This window comes from Dromiciops gliroides, chromosome 2, assembly GCF_019393635.1.
Source record: "Dromiciops gliroides isolate mDroGli1 chromosome 2, mDroGli1.pri, whole genome shotgun sequence".
In the NCBI taxonomy this organism is placed as follows: Eukaryota; Metazoa; Chordata; class Mammalia; order Microbiotheria; family Microbiotheriidae; genus Dromiciops; species Dromiciops gliroides.
The window spans coordinates 248321606-248344051 of NC_057862.1; the positions used below are offsets into that span (position 1 = coordinate 248321606).

Below are 22446 nucleotides of genomic sequence, written 5' to 3' on the forward strand. Positions count from 1 at the left end.
GCTGTTCAATATCCACTTTTCCTTTGTTACCAGTCTTCAAGAATCAGCGTTTAGATGCATGAGCCTATATTTGGACAGAAAGTGAATGTGAATGAGTAGGCCACATTTTATATAATCAAGGTTTATAGACATACACTCCTGCCACCTCCAAAAATTGTGATTAAAATATTTAAAGTAATTATTTGCTCCATTCCTCATGATGTTAGCAAATGTGTTTGGGCTTTGAAATAAGAAGAAAATTCAAATCAAATCCAAAGTGCTTTGCTAGGTGCCAAGTGCTTCGTGCATATTAATTATCATATGCGGATCTGTTTTGCTCTGATTGTTGGGATTTCACCCCACCACCAAAAAAAAAAAAACAAACCATGGAAAGAAGAAAGACTGGGCCAGTCAGAATCACATGAGCAGGCAATCAATACATAATCAGACTCTGGCTCCTACCATAAAGCAGAATACTTTCCATTTGAGCTAATTATAATTAGAAAGAGAGGCAGATAGAGATACTATTATGATAATAATCATTGGAATTTATTTAACACTTGAAAGTTGATAAAGCATTTCACATCTCATTTGGACCTCAAAACAGTATGAGGGAGGTAGGTATACTATGGATAACATTACTCCCATTATACAGATAAGGAAACCAAGGCTTGCAGATGTTGAGATTTGCCCATGACCACCAAGCTAACCCAGGTCTTCTCAACTTCAAGTGCAGCACTGTATTCTTTCATGTTAATAGAACCATTATTTGACAATATTGTGAAACCTTACTGATTCATATATTCAAACAGAATCATTACTTTTTAAAAGAGAAATCAGTTTTAAAATATCATTTTGGAGTCCATACAATAACTCTAAGTTAGCAGAATATTAATGCTAGGCATCTAACCTGCAAACTGTGGACAAGATATGGATGGTCTGTGTGCTCTTAGAGTGCAGCTCACCAGAGATTTTTAAGCAAAACGTGCAAGCATATATAAGCTAATAGAGTCTAAACATCTGCCCACTCTTACTATTGTGTGATTGACTGTTGCTAGGTATCATTCTAACAGGGACAGATGAATTATAATTGAAGTGCAATTTAATTATATAGTTAAATTTATGCAGCCTATACATCAATTTCTGATAATGTGATTCAATATGGAAAGCCTTTGTACATACCTGGCATAGAATACCAAATTCTCACCTTTAATATAAATGAAATGTATAGAATCATAGATTTAGAGATGGAAGATACCTTAGAGACAAATCCAACCCCCTAAACATATAGATGAGGAAACTTAGGCCCTGAGAGGTTATGCGAATTGCCCAGATTCACCCAGCTATTAAGTGTTTGAGGTAGGACAGGACTTCCTGACTCCTAGTCCAGTATTCTATCCACCCTCCTACCTCTGGTGCCATTAGCATGAAAGGTGCTTACATATGGAGCTAAAAAATGGGTCTGAGGATTATTTGAACCATGATATTGTCACAAAGTTTCCAATACTTTATATACATGGTTCATAACTAGGATTCACTTTGGGACATCTTGAGCCTTTCTCATTAACTCTGGTCAGACAGCAGGATGAATTTGTCAAATAGAGGCATTCTTAAAAGTAGAAGGCAAACTTTGACAAGAATGATTTACAGATCTTTCAAATTCTCAGAGGTTCATGAATTTGTACGTGACTTTTCTTCCTCCCCAACGTAATAAATGTATCTTTTCTACCCCCCCCCCAAAAAAAAAGAATGATTTATAGATAGCATATCAATTGTAGGTAACTGGGTTACTGGAGCCTTAAATATAGTTTGTTCTTAAAGGGGAATATTCAACCTACTTATCCTGCTATTGTGATATTAGTTTCCCTAGCAACCCCTCCACACACACACTTTTTTAAAAGCTACATTGCAAAAGTGAACTTTAGTCGAGCCTCTTTAGGAGTTGTAGACTTTTTGAAAAAATGGGACTTACACAGTTTTTAAGTTTCTGATAGCTTTAAACTGCACTCAGACTTTTGGGACACAAGGTGTTTTAGTTATCTATATATGTATATACTATCTGTATGTATGTATGTATATATTTATGTACGTATATCTAATATCTATTAGAGACAATTAAATAATCTGAATCAAAGGTGAATGTTAATCATTCCTAACAGCTTTCCCTGCTCTAATTATAGGAACATTACCCTATTGCACTATCTCATAACCATTGTGGAAAAGAAATATCCCAAGGTACTCCAACTGAATGAGGAATTACGTGATATTCCACAAGCAGCAAAAGTGAAGTAAGTGCTGGGCTCGTCCCACTGGAGTGGTCTGGCTCTTTATTTTTCTCTCGTTTTGTATATCACTTGTAAAATATTTCAATCTCTGAAATCATTGGATTTGCCTGTGGGGGTTCCTCCTATTTGCTTTCCTGAGGCCAATTATGTAAACACTGAGCTGTGACCCCAATACTCAAATAGACTTTGTGGTTGTGAGTCTTTTATTTCTGGCACCTATGTAATATAGCATAGGCTACTCACTTTGACATCATGTAGCTGCTGAGCCTGCTACACGAAAAGGTTGAGAACATGCCTCAGAGAAGCAAGGACACTATTGTTTTTCTATATTTTATAACTTTATTTCAAATTTTCTTAAACATCATTAAACAGTGACTCATGGGCTGTCAATTACCCTCCATATTTTTTTAAATTTACTATAAACTCACAGAGAAACAATTAATTTCAAGAAGATTTAATAATCCAACTTGTATTAAGAAAATACCATAAGAGGATAATGGCATTTAAAAAGTCAGTGGCTTTTTTAAAAGAAATATATGGAGAACAAGTGGGTTTTAGTCCATGATCATAGATTTAGAGTGGGGAAAAAGGGACCTTAGATATTCTGAACCTCCTCATTTTTACAGATGAGGAACTGAGGCCCAGAGAGGTTATGTCTTAGGATCATGTGAAGATAGGACATTATTTGTTTGGTTTTTTTTCTTTGTTTGTTTGGTTTTTTGTGGGGCAATGGGGGTTAAGTGACTTGCCCAGGGTCACAAAACTAGTAAGTGTCAAGTGTCTGAGGCCGGATTTGAACTCAGGTATTCCTAAATCCAGGGCCGGTGCTTTATCCACTGTGCCACCTAGTTGCCCCCCGAAGATAGGACATTATTGAAAGATAAAGCAGGCAGGACCATGCATCCTCCTGCAGAGGAACATCAGTGCTTAAGCAAATATAGGGCCTATGTTTAAGATTAATTTTTTTATTAATATCTATGCCTTCCATGCTCTAAACAAAAGCTTTAGTGATAAACAGCAATAGAACTGAAAAGGGATATGGAAGGGTTTACACACCAAAGAAAAACAACTGTTATAACAAAGAGTTTCAGAAAATTCACAGATTTGGCTGTTCCTCATTCCTTTCCTCTAATTCTTTCATTTACTGCTTTGGGGCTTTCTTTGTTTTCTTCTATATTAAATTGTTGCTGTCTGTGTTTATCTCCTTATATCCAGCTGCAAGTTTGACATAATGAGCAAAAGTAATGTTCTGGTCTGAGTATGTAATGTTTAGGGATGTGGGCTGGACCTTTGCTGTCATTGATATAGGGAACTCCCAAGTTAGGAAACTCCCTTTACCAGAGCAGGTTGACACCTTCTCCATAACTTATAGTTTTAGAGAGTTGTCCGGATGAACATTGAGAAGTTATATGACTTGCTCTGGGTTACACAGCTTGTATGTGTCAGAAGTAGGACTTGAACCCAGGTCTTCCTGGTTTCCAGACGGATCCACTTACTGTCAAGTACTGGTTTGAAATGTAAGATGAAATGTAAGATGGCAAAGCCTGGGATAGTGACATGAAAAAAATTATCTAAGTGAAATCAACTTGTGGATAAATTCTCTAGTGATATATACTAAAAACTCTAGTCATTAGTAAAAGATTCAAAAACATTTGGGTTGAGGTTCCAAAAAAAAAAAAAAGTTGGTTTACATACAATATTTATGAAAACCTACTCAATGGAATTCATTTTGGTTGGAATTTAAAACTGCAGTATTTATAATTCTAGAATTGTAGCAGTGTTCAAGTTTTAGGGGCACAAAATGAAAGCATGCCTTTAGCTCAACCCATTTTACTTACTTGTGGGAAGGGAGCCAGTCATAGTAAAGTGTAGTCATTGTTGTATATGGAGTGGTTTGCATAAATTAGGCTTTGGCCTCCATTTTAGATATAATGTCAATTATATCTAATACATTCTTTTTTCATGCTAGTTGTTAAAAAATCAAAAAGCGTTTAAGAAGCAGCAAATATTGAGTCACTTTCAGACTTTATTTTCTTGCCAGTAGTTTTTCTAAGAGAAATCTTGAAACAGAAGACAATTAAGGAACATAAAGTAAGCTAGTCAGATGAATATGAATATTGAATGTTATTGTTTATGAATGGATTTCTTACCAAAGTGTTGCTATTTACAACAGCATGACTGAGCTGGAGAAAGAAATCAATACCCTGAGGAGTGGTTTGAAAGCTGTGGAGGCCGTGAGTATTCCTTGGTTAGATTCCTAAGCCATTTTCACTATTTCGGGTTCTAGTCGTTTTTATATGGCAATGAGATAAAGAATCTGCTTGTGTAGAGGGGCTGGAGGGTGGGGGAGAGCATGCTTTTTTCAGAGTGGTGTGAAATGTGGAAAGAAATCTGGAATGAAAGTCTGATCTGAATTCTAGTTGAATTTCTGTTTAATTTCTATTATTTAGAGCCTATCTAAGTGCCATATCCTCATAGAAGTTTATTTTCCTTTTCTCTCCTTCCTGCCCCTCTATTCTATTTATTAATGGTTATTCCTCCGCACTTTCACATAAGTCTTAGCTTGTATGTCTCTCATGAACTTAAAAAAAAAATTAATTGTATTTTTAAAAATTAACACAAATTTGCCTTCTTTCCTTCCCACTTCCTTTCATCCTCAATGCTGATAACAAAATATACCTAGTCAAGCAAAACAAATCCTTTGTTATTCATGTCCATATGCATGTATGTGTGTGTATGTAGTATTTGGTTGTACTTTGAGTCCACCACCTCTCTGTCAGGAATGGGTAGCAAATTCTATCATGTTTGTTATGATCCTCTCTTCCCCCTCACAAAAAAGTGTAGTTAATCAAACAATTGAACCAGACATGGAGTAAAGTTTTGAAATATTTGTATCTCATCCAGCTAAAAAATCTTGTGAACTTATACACTATTTTATTGTATAATTGTGTGTGTGTGTGTGTGTGTGTGTGTGTGTGTGAGAGAGAGAGAGAGAGAGAGAGAGAGAGAGAGAGAGAGAGAGAGAGAGAGGAGAGAGCCAGCCAGCCAGCTGTCAGCTGGATTATAACCCACATTAAGGGATCATGTTGATCTAAACATTGTATTTCCCCCTTCACTTAGAATATTCTGCATGTAAGTGTTTAGTAAACTCAAATTTCTTGAATAAGAAAGGTACAAATATAGTGCTATAGGAGTTGCAAGACAGAAATCACTTCAAGATAGGAATCTTGGGAAATGATAAAACTATTTAAAGTGATTTAGCTTCTTGAAGTTGTTGCTGTTGTCCCATTATTTCAGCTGTGTCTGATTCTCTGTGACCCAATTTGGGGTTGTCTTGGCAAAGATACATGGAGTGGTTTACAATTTCCTTCTCCAGCTCATTTTTACAAATGAGGAAACTGAGGCATACAGGGTTAAGTGACTTGCCCAGGGTCATCCAGCTACTGAGTGTCAGAGGCCAAATTTTAATTCAGATCTTCCTGACTCCAGGCCCAATACTCTTATCTCTTGCATCATGTAGCTGCCCAGCTTTTGAAGACACTTAACTATTTAAGAAAGACAGCATGTAGCATAGTAGATAAAGAACTAACCTCAGAAACCCACTTCTGTCACATATGGGTATTGTGACCTTGGATACCTTATTTAATTTCATGGTGCTCTATGTTATACTCTAGAAGATACAGGAAAAATGTTGACCTACATTGGTAAAGGAAGTTCCTGTGGTGCTATCCACACCGGTTAGATCACAGCACCAGTCCTTATCCCTAACATCTAATTATAAATAAAATGCCACAATGCCTAACCTTTTGTTTATTTTCTTATAACATTAGAGGAATGTGTTGAAAGGAGAAAGGGGAGATTGTATGCATAACCCCCGAATTATCTTTATTTTTTTGTTCAATTAAGTAACAAAAGGTGATGACCTCATTTAGTGAAATATTTTTCTCTTGGCCCCAGTAGCCACAGGCATCATGAGATGAGCACATAAGGCATCCCTGCTATTTTCTTTTAGGTCATTCTGTAGAGGGGTCAGTCTGAAGATCATCTTGCTTTATGGCCCTATTCTGTTGCAATTTCATCTCTGTTTAGTAAAAGGCTTTCATGGGAATAGTAATGAAGGAAACTAAACCCAAAGGTCTGTGTAAGGACAGTACATTCTGTCCTTTGCATCTGAGCTGCTGATTCAATGTGGCCCGTAAAGGAGTTGAAAGGAAATTCGGATGAAATAACCTCCTTATTCAGGCTCTAATGATGGAATCTCGAGTTAATTAGAACCATTTTTTCTAGGACTCCCCCACTCCCTATCTCAAAGCAGGATGGTGAAAAGCATAGAGTCCCAGACTCAGTATCCAGAGGCACCCTATCCCACCTAAGATGATTACTAACTGCAAGCAGGACCTGGGCATTCCGCTTAGCCACGGTTTCCCCACTTACAAAATGGGAATCATACTGTACCTATATGCCTAGTGGGGTTGTTGTGAAGATAGTACTTTACAAAAGACTTTACATGGGGGAAAAATTGCCATTTGGGAGGAGATTCACAAATTACTTTGATTAGAAAGGACTATGAGGGTCAACCTTATTATTGTACAAATCAGAAAACTTGAGCTCATAGGAGTAAAATTATTTACCCAAGGTCACATAGCAAGTTAATGTCTTCTGACTCCTCATATGGGTATTCTTTCCATTCACCATGCTCTATAGCACTTTGTGCCAGCTACCAATCAGTATAGTGCTGTATTTATTTATTTATTTGTTTGTTTGTTTGTTTGTTTATTTATTTATTTATTTGCAGGTCAATGGGGGTTAAGTGACTTGCCCAGGGTCACACAGCTAGTAAGTGTCAAGTGTCTGAGGCCAGATTTGAACTCCGGTACTCCTGAATCCAGGGCCGGTGCTTTATCCACTTCGCCACCTAGCCGCCCCCCTCTAGTACTGTATTTAAACCTATAGGATAAGTGCCTCTTTGGTTATCCAGATCTTTATATTTCCAGTGGGTAGTGCATGGTACCGATTGATAGGAGAAAGGACTAGATCTATGATTTCATTGCAATTGGGTGAGGAAATCATCTCTACTATTAATGCACCTTGGCGCTTTTTTCATTAACTTTATGGTCTTAGAGAGTTGCTTAGAGCACTGAGTTTGTGACTTTCTTAGGTTCACACAGCCAGTATAACTCAGAGATAAGATGTGAACCCAGGTCTTTCTGGATTAAAGGCCAGCTCTCTATCCACTATATCACCCTGACTCTTAGTTGACATTAATATATAATGATGCTCTTTTTGTAAATATCACTATCCCCTTAAGGGATGGACTTCTGAAACCAATACTTTAAGAAGCATCTAAAGAAATGGGAAGGTGAAGGTTAGAATAAGCATTTATATAGTACCTACTAGATGCCAGGCACTGGTCTAAATGTTTTACATATATTATCTCATTCTTATTTTTTAGAAGCATGAATCCAAGCCTATTTCAAAGATTCAAGGGATTTTGTTTTAGAAGGAAGATGATAGATAATTTAAACCTTGTTCATGCTCACATCATATTTTCCATTCCTTTATTTTGGGTTGTTTTTTTTTTTTTCCCCAGGGCAATGAGGGTTAAGTGACTTACCCAGGATCACACAGCTAGTGTCAAGTATCTGAATTCAGATTTGAACTCAGGTCCTCCTAAATCCAGGGCCAGTGCTTTATCTGCTGCACCACCTAACTGCCTTCTATTTTGCATTTTTTTTTCTTTTCCCTTCAACTGTCTGCTTTGGGTCTTTACATTGCTCATTAGTATCTTTACCAAAGATGTGTAGAAGTTAAAGACAGTAAAACTCAAATCATTTGGTCTTGACTTTTCTTTATCTACTTTACTAAAATATTTGACAGGTGGGGCTGAAATAAATGGCCAGAATTACGATTATCTGTGAATTTCCTTTATTCATCTTTCTTCTATCCCTAGCCCCAGAGAGAACTTTATTTAGTGGGTAGGGTTCTGGTCTCAGATCAGGATGCCTGGGGTTCAAGTCCTTCTGACACATACTGACTTTGTGACCCTAGGTAGGTTACTTAACCTCCTAGACAACTCTCTAAGACTATAAGGGGCAGAGCAATTGCTAATCTGTATGAGTAGGAGTTTCTTCACCAATGAAATCGTTTGGACAGAAAAAAAATCCCCCCTTAACATGGATAAGGGGGGCAGCTAGGTGGCACGGTGGATAGAGCACTGGCCCTGGAGTCAGGAGTACCTGAGTTCAAATCCGGCCTCAGACACTTAACACTTACTAGCTGTGTGACTCTGGGCAAGTCACTTAACCCAAGTTGCCTCACTAAAAAAAGGAAAAAAAGAAAACATGGATAGGTGAGAATTGACTATTTGAAAAGATGCATGTGTGGGGGCAGCTAGGTGGTGCAGTGGATAAAGCAATGGCCTTGGATTCAGGAGGACCTGAGTTCAAATCCAGCCTCAGACACTTGACACTTAACTGGCTGTGAGACCCTGGGCAAGTCACTTAACCCTTATTGCCCTGCAAAAACAAAAACAAACAAACAAAATGAAAAGATGCATGTGTATATTAAAAACAACAACAGTAAAATCCGGTAGCTATGGAAAAGGAGAATAAGTGATACCTAGGATTCCCAGAGGGCAGCTAGGTGGCACCAGGCATGGAGTCCAGAAGTCCTGCATTTAAATCTGGCTTGAGACACTTACTAGCTGTGTGACCCTGGACAAGTCACTTAACCCCGTCTGCTTCAGTTCCCTCATCTGTTAAATGAGTTGGAGAAGAAAATGGCAAACTACTCCAGTATCTTTGTCAAAAAAAATCCCAAATGGGGTCACAGTCAGACACGACTGGAGCAACAACAACAATAGCAGTCCTAGGAACAAGCAACTAGTCACCAGAAATTAACAGTTAAATTGCCAGGTCCTGAAGATATAATTCCATTGATCTGCATAATTTATTAAAGAAACTGACTTGAATGAAGAAGAAATGGAGCAGGGGGAAGAATTAATGAACTCCCAGGGCAGAGCTTAGACAGTCAGGCTTGCAATCACAAAGCCCTCAAAAACCAGGTCACTTCCCATCTTTTCATCAATTTCATCCATTTAATTTATCCAAATTCTTGTTCACTTCCCAAAGGTGGTTTGACAATGATTGCTAAGTATCTTAAATGTTGATAAGTAGCTGCATTTGACTGTTCAACTTAGTAAACATGGATTTAGTACCTACTGTGTGCAAACCACTATGCAAAGAAATAGATAGAGATAGTGGAGGAAAGAAGGGCCTGGTATGCTATAGTCCTTGGGGTCATGAAGAGTAATACATGACTAAACAACTGAACAGCAGCAGCAACAACAACAAAGGGGGGACAGCTAGTTGGCGCAGTGGATAAAGCACTGGCCCTGGATTCAGGAGTACCTGAGTTCAAATCCGGTCTCAGACACTTGACACATACTAGCTGTGTGACCCTGGGCAAGTCACTTAGCCCTCATTGCCCAGCAAAAAAAAAAAAAGAAAAGAAAAGAAAAAAAGGTTAAATTAAGGTTAAAAAAACCCAACAACAACAAAGGGATACACGAGTGTGTGTGTGTGTGTGTATGTGTATTTTATGATGACATAGCCCCTGTCCTCAAGAGAACAAATTCAGATACTTGATGGAAATTCGGGAAGGGAAAAAATCACTTTCAGCTTGGGAATTAAGGAAGGCTCCACAGAGAAGGTGACATAGGAGTTGAGTTTTGAAGGAAGAGGAAAATTGCAAAGGGAAGAAAATGAGGTGGGAATCCAGGCATGGGAGACAGATTGCCATTAGTTCTTCCCCAAACCTCCATTGAAAGAGGTGAAATGGGGATGCTCATCAATTGGGGAATGGTTGAACAAGTTGTGGCATATGATTGTGATGGAATACTATTGTGCTGTGGGAAATGATTGGGAGGGGGCAGTTCAGGACAAAAAACAACATGGCAACATCTTTATGAACTGAGAGAAATCATTGTGCACAGTAATGATGATCAACTGTGAAAGACTTGGCTACTCTGATCAATACAATGATCCAAGACAGTTACATGATGGAAAAAATGCTATCTACCTCCACAGAGAGAACTGATGAACTCTGAGTGCAGATTGAAGTATGCTTTTCTCACTTTATTTTTCTTGCTTTTTTTTTTGAAATATGATTAATATGGAAATGTGTTTTACATGATTTCATTCATGTAATTGATGTGGTTGCTTGCCTTCTCAGTGGGTGGGGGAGGGAGAGGGGGGGAGGGAGAAAAATTGGAACTCAAACTTCAAAAGAAATGGGGGGCAGGGGGCAGCTAGGTGGCGCAGTGGATAGAGCACCGGCCCTGGAGTCAGGAGTACCTGAGTTCAAATCCGGCCTCAGACACTTAACACTTACTAGCTGTATGACCCTGGGCAAGTCACTTAACCCCAATTGCCTCACTAAAAAAAAAAAACAAAAAAAAAAAAACAAAAGAAATGGGGGGCAGCTAGGTGGCACAGTGGATAAAGCACTGGTCCTGGATTCAGGAGGACCGGAGTTCAAATCCAGCCTCAGACACTTGACACTTACTAGCTCTGTGACCCTGGGCAAGTCATTTAACCCTCATTGCCCCGCAAAAAGAAAGGAAGGAAGGAAGGAAGGAAGGAAGGAAGGAAGGAAGGAAGGAAGGAAGGAAGGAAGGAAGGAAGGAAGGAAGGAAGGAAGGAAGAAAAAGAAAAAAATGTTAAAAATAATGAAGGGGGCAGCTAGGAGGCGCAGTAGATAAAGCACCGGCCCCGGATTCAGGAGGACCTGAGTTCAAATGTGGCCTCAGACATTTGACACTAGCTGTGTGACCCTGGGCAAATCATTTAATCCTCATTGCCCTACAAAAACAAAAAAACAAAACCTAACTAACTAAATAAAAAATGAATTGAAACACTAGGGAAAAAGAAAGAGATGAGATTAAGGTACAATGATCTAAGATGGCTAGAACATAGAGACTACAGTAAGGGGAAATAGTACAGAATAAAATCCAGAAAGTTAGTTTGGAGCCAATCTGTAGAAGGCCTTGAATGTCAGGCTGAGCAGTTTACATCTGATCTTCTAGGCAGCGAGAAACCACTGAAGGTTTTTAGTAAGGGGACATAACAATACCCATATGTGCATTAAGAGCAGAATATAAAAGTATCTCTGTGAGAGGGTGGGGAAGGGTGTGAAAGTGAATAAATGAGCATGAACAGGTTTGGTTCAATTTAGGACTGGCCTCAGAAGAAAAGAGTTCTCTGTGATTTTGAAAAGTAACATTGAAAGCAAAATTGCCTGTGTTTCAGGAATTGGAATACCAGAAATCGCAGCTGTCTCAGCCTGGAGACAAGTTCGTCTCTGTCGTTAGCCAGTTTATTGCAGTAGCCAGCTTCAGCTTCTCTGATGTCGAAGACCTTCTAACTGAAGCTAAAGAACTGGTAAGTCCCACCCAGCATGATCCCCTTTCCTGTTGTGAGATAGGGTGGATATTTGCAGTCTTGATCCTGTTGACAAATATTTAAGTAGGGAAAAGAACATGATCTAAGTGCCATGAGGCAGGAAGGAAAGTGGCAATTGATTCTTTCCCTAAATACAACTTAGACTGGGTCCATTTCAGGCCTGAAGTCAGTAATTAGAGGGAAGAGCTTCACTGGCATGTTTTTTTTTTTATTATTCTGTAGGTTGAAAGCTCTAAGCAACTGACAACAACATTAATTCTCGGGGCAGCTAGGTGGCGCAGTGGATAGAGCACTGGCCCTGGATTCAGGAGTACCTGAGTTCAAATCCAGCCTCAGACACTTAACACTTACTAGCTGTGTGACCCTGGGCAAGTCACCTAACCCCAACTGCCTCACTAAAAAAAACAAACAAAAAAAACCAACTTTAATGCTATGTCTATTTTCGCCTTAGTCACATTAGAGCAGGAGTTTTTAACCTGGGGTCCATGAACTTTATTTCACTTGGATCAGTTAGTCATAATTGAGGCTTACCATTTGCCACACACTGCAAAGTGCCAGAATACAAATACGAGTAGAAAGAAAGCTTGCATTCTAACAGGGGAAGACACCAAATAAAAGGAAGCTGGAGAAGGGACCTAAAGGTACCTAGGCGGGGGGGGGGGGGGGGGGGGGGGGCATTGGGGCAGCCAGGCTGGGATGGTAGTGGAAGTTCAGAGGGTAGTCTGCACAGGAATGGACTACACCCAGCTTAAGCATCCTCCTTAAATGTAGGTTGTAGGAGGAGCCATCCAATCAGAGAGGAGAGTGGGGGGGAGTCAGTCAGTCAGTCAGTCAGTGTCAGTCAGTCAGTTCACAGGGGCAGAGAGTACTTGTGGTGTGGGGATTCCAGCACTGAAGAGCTGGAGGAAGTCTGGAGTGCAACCTGGAAAGGAATGAGAAAGTATATGTGTTATTTGATCCTGTCAATCATATGGTATCCCAACTATCATTGGGCTCATTCTTTTTTTTTTTTTTTTGCGGGGCAATGGGGGTTAAGTGACTTGCCCAGGGTCACACAGCTAGTAAGTGTCAAGTGTCTGAGGCCGGATTTGAACTCAGGTCCTCCTGAATCCAGGGCCAGTGCTTTATCCACTGCACCACCTAGCTGCCACCCATTGGGCTCATTCTTAAAGCTTTTTCAGCTTTGGTATAATTTTAACTTTGTGGGCATAGCCTTTAAGGATGCAGAGTCACCTTCATAGCATGATATGAAATCAGAGTAGAATTTTAGTAAAGAAGGAAGATAATTGGGGGCAGCCAGGTGGCACCCTGGATTCAGGAGGACCTGAATTCAAATCCAGCCTCAGACACTTAACACTTACTAGCTGTGTGACCCTGAGCAAGTCACGTAACTCTCATTGCCCCGAAAAAAAAGAAAAAAAGGGAAGATAATCATCTTGGGGCCTGGTGAACTAGAGGATGGTTATTGATGGCTAATATTCATGATAATGAGCCATAATTATAATTAGGTAAGATAAGATAAAGCTAACATTGCAATGGGTCAAAGGATTTGGACCTGGAATAAAGAAAATGAGACCCAAAGTGTAAAGAGATCAGCCCTGGGTCACAAGGGAGTAATGGCAGAGCAGGGCCTGGAACGTGGTTCTCCACAATTAAGCCCTGTCCTGTCCCACCACACCACAGTCCTATTGCATGGCTGCTGTGGACACCAGCTGGCTAAATATCATCTATTAACTCCTCAGACACATATTTTGAAATTAGCTCATGTCAGCAGCCTTGCTTCCTGCTTCAGTTTCCATTGCATACCTCCTACAAGTGCTACGTGTGCCAGGGCCAACTTAGCATGCCCCAGTGATTCTTGCTGCTCTTGGAGTACAATGAAAAACAACCAGGCAGGAGACAATGGAGGAGTTAATATTTAAAGAAACAACAGCAAATCCACAGTACCAGCTTTTGAATGGCTGTGTGAAGTTTGGGTTCGGGCCCAGATTTCCACAATATTCTGCATCTAAAATATATGTACATTTGCCAGTAGTGGGATTACTAGATAAAGAGGTTATTCAGGGCTGCTGGAAGTTACCAAGCTCTATTACTTTAATGATTCAGCCATAGATTGATTGCCTATTTCTATCTTAATACTTTGGGAAATAGAAAACCTGATGTCATACAAAAAAATGATTTTTTTTTCCTTTTGGGGGACAGGGGGGTGATACATTTTATATATAGCTGATTTTTAAAAATTCACATTCATTTCCAAATGTGAAACAGATGACTCCCTTCCCAAGGAACCATCCTTTGTAACAGAATGTTTTTAAATGAAAGAAGGAAAAAAACAGCTAATGTAGAAAATATGCCATGCCCTTATCCCCTATCTCTGCAGTAAAGGGAGGAAGATATATTTTTCTTAAATTTTTTCCAATGCCAAGTTTCTGTTTTCTAATTAAATGACCTCTGCAGTGTTTAATACTGACCACTTCCTACTCCCAGTACTCCCCTTTTGGTTTTCATGACACTATCTCTCTTGGTGAAGGCTTTCCTTAAGCTCATTCTTTGCAGTGATACTGTTATTGGACTTGTCTTACTACCTTCCCAAACACCTTCATCCTCCTTTCCTGCAGTTTACGAAAGCAGTGAAGCACTTTGGGGAAGAAGCAGGCAAAATACAGCCGGATGAGTTCTTTGGTATCTTCGACCAGTTTCTCCAAGCTGTCTCTGAAGCCAAACAAGAAAATGAAAATATGAGGAAAAGGAAGGAGGAAGAAGAACGCCGAGCTCGAATGGAAGCACAGGTAAGAGGAATTTCCTCTCCCCCATCACCCATCAAACATTCTTATGGGGTGACCATAAAGACTTTGAAGGGAAATAATAATATGACTTGGAAAAAGCTGAAGGGATATATGATGACAACAATTCAAGACCCTTGCTTTGAGTAGGCTAATTCAGCAAGCAACACCTAATGTCCATATATAACTCAACCTTTCAAAATTAAAAAAAAAAAAATAGAAAAAAAATTTTAAGAGGCAACTAGGAAGGTGGCAAAGTGGATAGAGCCCTGGGCCTGGGGTCAAAAAGACCCCAGTTCAAATTCGGCCTCAATTACTTATTAGCTATGTGAAAATCTCTTAACCTCTGTCTCAGTCTCCTTAGCTGCAAAATGAGGGTATTAATAGAACTTACCTCCTAGGATTGTTGTGAGAATTAAAGGAGATATTTGTAAAGTGCTCAGTTCAGTGCCTGGCACATAGTAGGCATTTAATAAGCATTTGTTTCCTTCCTTTCTTTAAACAGCTCAAAGAACAGCGAGAAAAAGAACGCAAGGCAAGGAAAACAAAAGAGAATTGTGAAGAAGGAGGAGAGTTTGATGACCTTGTTTCAGCTCTACGCTCAGGCGAAGTTTTTGACAAAGACCTTTCTAAATTGAAACGGAATCGCAAGCGCATTACCAACCAGGTGACGGACAGCAGCCGGGAGAGACCAGTCACAAAACTCAATTTCTAAATTTTCCTTTTACATTTTTTGGAAAGCTCATTAGCAGTCTTTGGAAGTGGCTAGAACTTTTCATTACACTGCCTTGTAATCCAAACGGTGGCTGTCCTTTTTTTTTTTCCCCATCTGTGAATGAAAGTGTGTATGTATGTATGTTTGTATGTATGTATGTATGTATAAAATGTACAAAGAGGTCTTCATTGTGGGAGTGACTGGAGACAAGTATGTGTGTGCTCTGTGTACTACAAGCACACACACAATACATTCACATTGACTGTGGCTTTATTTTTCTTTCCTTAATGCTGGTGACTGTTCAGAAGCACAACATTGTCTACTGAGAAAAATGACAGAGACATTCCTTATAGTTGAAAAAAAAAAGAAAAAAGAAAAAGAAAGAAAAAAGTATTAAGAATCATTTTATAGTTTCCACACTTGATATACAGTGAAATTCTTCACACTGGTATAACTAGTGCCGAAGAATCTAGATTTAAAATGGTTTTTGACTTTTGACAATTTGGTGTTGGTACATCCTCCGAAGTGACTGCGAGGACCAGTCTTGTGTATCCAAAGTCAGTGGGGATACAGTCTGTTTGTTAGGAGTACCTAGGGGATAATGTTTGTTAGGAATGCCTTGCACACAAACTGAATCATGTAGGCTATCAAGTGGAAAACTTTTTTTAAAAAAATATTCAAAACTTGAACATCATCTGTGCTCCTTCTCTGGTTCCTTCAAGTTCTACAACGTGATCATTCCTTTAAATTGCTTTTGAAAACAATTCAGCTTCTCTAACTGCACCCTATGCTCTTGTTGAAGAATGAGGTCACCAGAATGTGCTTATTGCTACAACAACACAAAAATGCATTTAAATTTTTCCCATCCCATCTCCCCCCCCCCAAACAAAAATTTTTCTACCCAAGAACGGAAAAGAGGAATTCTCTGAAGGGACAGAGATCCTAAAGTTGTTTTGTTTTTTGTTGTATATTCCATGTTGTATTCAGTGGGACGAACTGCATCCTCTGTAAATGTAGGTCAGATTGAAAGGCCGTGTTTAACCAATGCACAAAATGTCAACATTGCTAACCGAGATGCCAAGACCTATTTGTCTCTGTGTACGTTTGAAATGGTTTGCTGTTTATATGTTGTCATTTTGAATTTTTTGTAAGTAAAGCTACCTGTAAAATTTCAGTCCAAAAAAAAAAAAAGTAAACCTCTCAGGGAGAAATTAATAAAAAACAAAGAAAATTGGAAAATAAAAAAAAAATGGATGCTCACCATTAATGTAGCAACACTTAATATCCTTAAGTTATACATTATGTGAGGAGGACTGTTACTACTTTTTGTTTTATTTATTCGTCTGGGGGGGCAGTGGTTAAAATTTTTTGTTTTTCCATCAGTACTGCTATGGTTGGTTTTCCTGTGGAGAGAGTAGTTTGTCTTGTTGCATTTAATTTTCTTGGTCCCCTAAAATGAGTTTATCATATAAAGGGGATTCATAGTTGGAGACAGGATGCCATTTTCTCACATGTACTGTATAGCAAACATGCTGTTTAAAATTAATTTGCATAAACTATGATTCTTAGCACAGACAATGAGGTGTCTGTGCTGCATGAAAGCTGTGAAATTTTGTTCTGAGAGATATCAAGAGCTGTGGTTTATATGTGTTTCCCTTATTGCAACTTAGCAATTTTCTACACACTGTAAGTAAAACTCTGACTAGGGGATAAACTAGTAATAAATACCAAGCAAAGACCAAGCATTCCCATACATTTAGTTTCCAAGTGTTCACAAATATGCTAATTTAAAGGTGCAGCTCAAAGACTTTGCTTAAAAATTGGGGATGAGAGGGAGTGGGGATGGGGAAGGCATGCATATTGAGATGATTTTGTTTTGTTTTGTTTTTCTTTAACTAAAGTGCCTCTATTTATATTTTTATTTATGACAGAAGCAATTTGGTCTGACTGGATTGAGGAAACTGGCATTTTAAAGTGACCTGTGTATGAATTGATGGCTGAAGGAATAGACAAGTGTAGATAGAATCAAACTAGTGGGACGTGTATGATCTTGAAAGGATCAGGTTTACTGGTTCTTTGTTCCTCTCGCCATTCAGACCATTCTCACTTTAGGGTGACCATCTTATTGGGCCGAATTTGCCATTTCTCTTATGATTTCTTTCCCAGAAGTCTGTGTGCAGGTAATTTCTAGTGCCGTTATAGAAAGGTTCCTTTTAGATCGGTGCTGGTGTTAAGTAGCCACTTTTCTCTCGAGTATGTACTTTAAAGATTTTTTTTATTAATGCCAAAAAAGGAAGAGCATAATTTGTAAACTTAAGTATATGTCATGGTGTGTGTATTAAAGATTTTTTTAATTAATGCCAAAAAGGAAGAGTGTAATAATTTGTAAACTGAAATATATGTCATTAGCCTTCTGAGCTTAGTAGTTGGAACAATTTAGTCCTTAGGTGCAAGGCTGTTGTTAGAGTAGCGAGCAAAAAATGATGGATGTGTTATGAGATTGTACATTTTTTTAAATGGCAAAATGCAATAAAGAAATGACTCCCGTTGGTTATACATATATGCTTTTCATGAGTTATTTTTTTTTAAAGTACCGACCTGCTGTCAATGTGAACCTCTGATTTTAATGCTTGCAAACTCATTCCTAACTCAATTTTGCAGCTAAATCTTTTCATTTTAATTCATACAGAAAGAATCCACAGGTTCACAGAATTTAGTTGTGGCAGCATTCAGTAATATTTTATGTGTTTCAGGGTGTTAGCATATTTATTATTTTCTTTGTAGGTGACTCACCACCAACTTTATCTTATATAGTGTTCTTCCAGAGCAGATAATTTGCATGAGGCTTAGAAAAGAATCTTTTGCCCTAATCAGGGAAATTAAAATAGGCTTTTAGTTGGGGGGGGGGGGGAATCCTAGTTTTAAAATTAAGTAAGGCATTAAAGCATGTAGAATTTGACTAGGGTGGAATTTATAAAACTAGGCATAAATATGATCAATTTTCCTTGAAAATGCTGGGGTTGCCCATCTTATCTTTTCTTCCGTTCTCTGCTAACCTCCCCAGCTCATAGCCAAGCCCAAAACAATTATCCTAAAACTAGTGGAAGAACAGATCTTGTCCAGGCTGTAGAAGAGGGGAAAGAGGGAAAGTGGTAGCAGAGGGCAGACACCTGGAAAGCAGAACAATTAAAGTGGTGCTCACCACAGTCCCCCATGCAAGTGCTTTTCCTATGATGATCCTTTTGTGTACTCTTTAGAGCTTATAAAATTGATACATGGGGGAGGGGAGAGAAGGGGGGAGGGGCCTTTTTTGCTTCCCAGAAGGGTTCATAGCAGAGATTCTTTAAGTGAGCTGCCAGTGAATTTTCTCACCAGTCTTCAAGGAGAGACGTGTTGCAATAGAAGGATAGGAGATTCCAATTGGTGAGGCAGTGGTTTTTCATTTGTCACAGGGTTAAATTGTGCAGCAGTATATCTTTTGAACATGTATTGCTTCTCTTCCATCTTAAACACACATACTGCAGAAGTAGCACCACTTCCACATTCTCTCAAAGCCCGTGCAAAGATGAAAGGAAGAAGGAAGTAATCTGACAGAGATGAAAAAATGAATGAAGATGCACCCTCTAGTAAAATCCCCTTTTCCTAGACTTACCCTGTCCCTGGACTTATTCTTCGGCAAATAATAGTAACTCACACTCATATAGCATTCCAAAGTTTACAGAGCAAATGTTTCCCAGCATCACACAAATTGTATCTGGTGGTGGTAGTCATCAGGGGCCCCAAGAAACCTAATTTTAGAGAAGTCGGTTTTAGAGCAATTTTCAAAAAGTCTTTTCTGCATTTTCAAATTCTCTGATTGATCTCAGACCTTCCACTTCTGGGTTTGTGCCTATTTAAACAGCCATGATAAAGGAAGAGAAATGTCATGTCAATGAACTGATGTTCGGGATAGAAGTTAAAGCACGGGTCTGGTTTGCTTTCTTCAATGTTTACCAAAGCTTTATTCTTTGCCAAGGATATCAGATTGAGGCATACTCATACTTTGATCCCTCAGACTCTTGGAATGGTCTGGATGGTGATTACATTCTATTAAAATGAGGAAATCAAGTAGTTGTGACCAAATTTTTTTTCTTCTCATCAAATGAAATTGCATGAGACCCAAAAGGGTATTACTCAATACAGATAGTACTTGAAGAGACAGAACCATCTTTCTGTAATATTGTACAGAATTTTCAGCTTACTGCCACAGACTCCCAAGTAGGAAGCCCTTTTGGAGTTATGAATACTGACTGTGTTGTGTATAAAATCATGTGTCCCTGAATTTCCATAATGGGTTAATAGCGATCCATGAAATAGTAAGACTTAGACAAAGGATAAAGAACTTGGAGGATTTGGAGGAGAACATGAACAAGAATTGTACAAGGTGAGAGGCATGGATAAGCTGTGCCAGCAAAGAGAATTAAACTGTGCACAAGACTTCAGATCCATCAAAATACAAACATAATCTTTTCTGAACAATTCAATACGCTTTTTCTTTCTAAAACCTTCAAATCCTCCAAAGAAGCTATTTCTTCTTATTAAGACATTGGAGGGATAAAATTTGAATGATGGCAGAAAAATCAATCAATTATTTTGAGAATGTGGTGTGTTTTTTAATCTCTCCTTCAAGGAAACTAATGTACTGTATTTGGTATCCTGGTTTTATTTAGTCCTATTTCTTCCCTTCTAAAAATAATTTGGGCACATTGATGACCTATTGGTGGAGTTGTGAATGGCTACAGCCATTCACTGAGGCTGCTAGGTGGAACAGTGGATAGAGCGCTGGCTCTGGACTCAGAAGGACCTGCTTTCAAATATGGCATTAGACACTCGATATGTGACCCTGTTTGCCTCAGTTTCTCATCTGTAAAATGAGCTGGAGAAGAAATGGCAAACCACTCTAGTATCTGCCAAGAAAACCCCAAATGGGGTCATGGAGAGTCAGACATGGCTGAAATAACAATAACAGCTGTTCTGGAAAGCAATTTGGAACTATGCCCTAAAAGTGACTAAACTGCGCATACCCTTTGACCCAGCAATACCACTACCAGACCTATACACACAGAAATTCAGAGAAAAAGACATACACGTACAAAAACATAACAGCTCTTTTTATAGCAACAAAGAAATAGAAACTGGGGGGAGGGAGTGGGGAGCTATCGATTAGGGAATGACTGAACAAATTCTGGTATATGAATCTAATGAAATATACTGGTGCTATAAAAGATAATGAGATGGGGAGGGGGGCAGCTATGTGGTACAGTGGATAAAGCACCCGCCCTGGATTCTGGAGAACCTGAGTTCAAATCCGGCCTCAGACCCTTGACACTTACAAGCTGTGTGACCCTGGGCAAGTCACTTCACACTCATTGCCCTGCAAAATAATGATAATAATAATAATAATGAGATGGTTTCAGAGAGAGCTAGGAAAACTTGTATGGACTGATGCAGGGAAGTGAACAGACCCAGAAGAACCATTTATACTATAATATCAGCATTGCAAAGAATGAACAAATTTTTAAAGACTTGCGAAGTCTGATCAACACAATAATCATGATTCCAGAAAACCAATGAGGGGCAGTTAGATGGCGCAGTGGATAGAGCACCGGCCCTGGAGTCAGGAGTACCTGAGTTCAAATCTGGCCTCAGACACTTAACACTGTGTGACCCTGGGCAAGTCACTTAACCCCAATTGCCTCACTAAAAAACAAAACAAAAAACAAAACAGAAAACCAATGAGAGGGGGAAGATAGTAGGGGGAAAATAATGCTTGATAATTTTTTTTAAATAACTGACATAAACCTTTTAAGATTTTCAAAATACTTTAAATGGAAAAAAATGTTAAGGTGAGGTATGAAATTGTAAGTAGATTTTTGTATAACTGTATCAAGTGTTTAGGTAATAAAGCAATCCTAACATGAGCTATACTGAGAGCTAAGGGGTGTTAAAGCTATGTTTGGGAATAGTGGAAAGGACTAGAGGAGAGGAGGAGGGAGAGGGTTATTGGGTAGAGTTAATCCATATTCAAGGATAGTTCTCTCTAGTTTTAGAACTTAATGGAGCATAACTATGGCTTACCTTAAAGAACTATCTAGCCTTATTTTTTTTAATGAGCATTTTTGTCTCACAAAATATGAGGAGGAGACAAAAAAGAATTCTTGGAGCACAGATTCAGACACAACTCGCTCAGCATCAGCAGGAAGGGGGCTATAACCAAGAAAACCCTAAGAATGCCAACCCAAAGGTGGTTTGGAACGGAGGAGTGTGCTCCCCAAAGCTTGGTTTGGCCATATGTATGCCAATGATAACATAAGGATGAACAAAAGCGGTTGGGACATCTTGGACCCTTGTGTATCCAAAGACCCTTTGGGAAGGGGTGAAAGAGGAGAGAGGTCTGTCAGTACTGTGAGGATGGGAGAGGAGGATGGATCTCAGTGTATATAAAGTCATGGAAAAAGTGTACATAAAATCATATGGAAAAAGTAAGTATCTAAGCTATCTCGGACACTTCCCCATAGCTGCTAAAAAGAGCTATGAGGACTAATAAAGTATTTAAATAAATCATGATTTCCCCTCCCCCCATAATTAGGATGCAAAGAGCACTGGGAACATCATCATCTCTCATTTATTGAACTGAAACCTAAAATCACACTTATTAAGTTTTAATTAATTGATGATAGTTGCTATTTAGTGCTCATAGCTTTGACAAGGGGTAGAACTATGTGACTAAGGATGCTCCCCAAGGCTCTATTTCAGGTCGTCTCTTTTCTTCCCTTGTCCCTACCTTGGCAACTTCATCACTCCCATGGATTTAACTATCATTTCTATTCAGATGACTTTCAGATCTATATATCCAGCCCAAGTATCTCATCTGAACTCTGGTATTGCATCACAGCTGTTTTAGAATTTCAAATCGAATGACCCATAATTCTCTTGAATCTTGACATATTCAACACAACTCATTATCCTTCTCCCAAAACCCATGCCTCTTAACTTCCCTATTTCTTTAGAGGACACCAGCACCCTTCTGTTACCTTGATGTCATCCTGAGCTCCTCAAATTCCTTTACTCTACCTCTGTAACACCTCTCATGTCTGTTTTCTTCTCTCAACTCGTATAGCCAGCAGCCTAGCTTAGGCCCTTTCCCTGTCTTTTCCTGATTATGGCAATAAGCCTCCTGTTTG

The 22446-nt window shown here is 39.0% G+C and overlaps 1 protein-coding gene across 1 annotated transcript in view; it reads left to right on the top strand.

Annotated features, from left to right (window-relative positions):
• DAAM1 (dishevelled associated activator of morphogenesis 1) overlaps positions 1-17768 on the top strand; it is a 223604-nt gene extending 205836 nt beyond the window's left edge. Inside the window, 5 exon segments of the mRNA XM_043982739.1 lie at positions 2160-2267; positions 4438-4498; positions 11573-11704; positions 14344-14514; positions 15014-17768. Coding sequence (XP_043838674.1) covers positions 2160-2267; positions 4438-4498; positions 11573-11704; positions 14344-14514; positions 15014-15223 — 682 coding nt within the window. The 3' untranslated portion in view covers positions 15224-17768.
• Positions 17769-22446: the final 4678 nt, after the last annotated feature.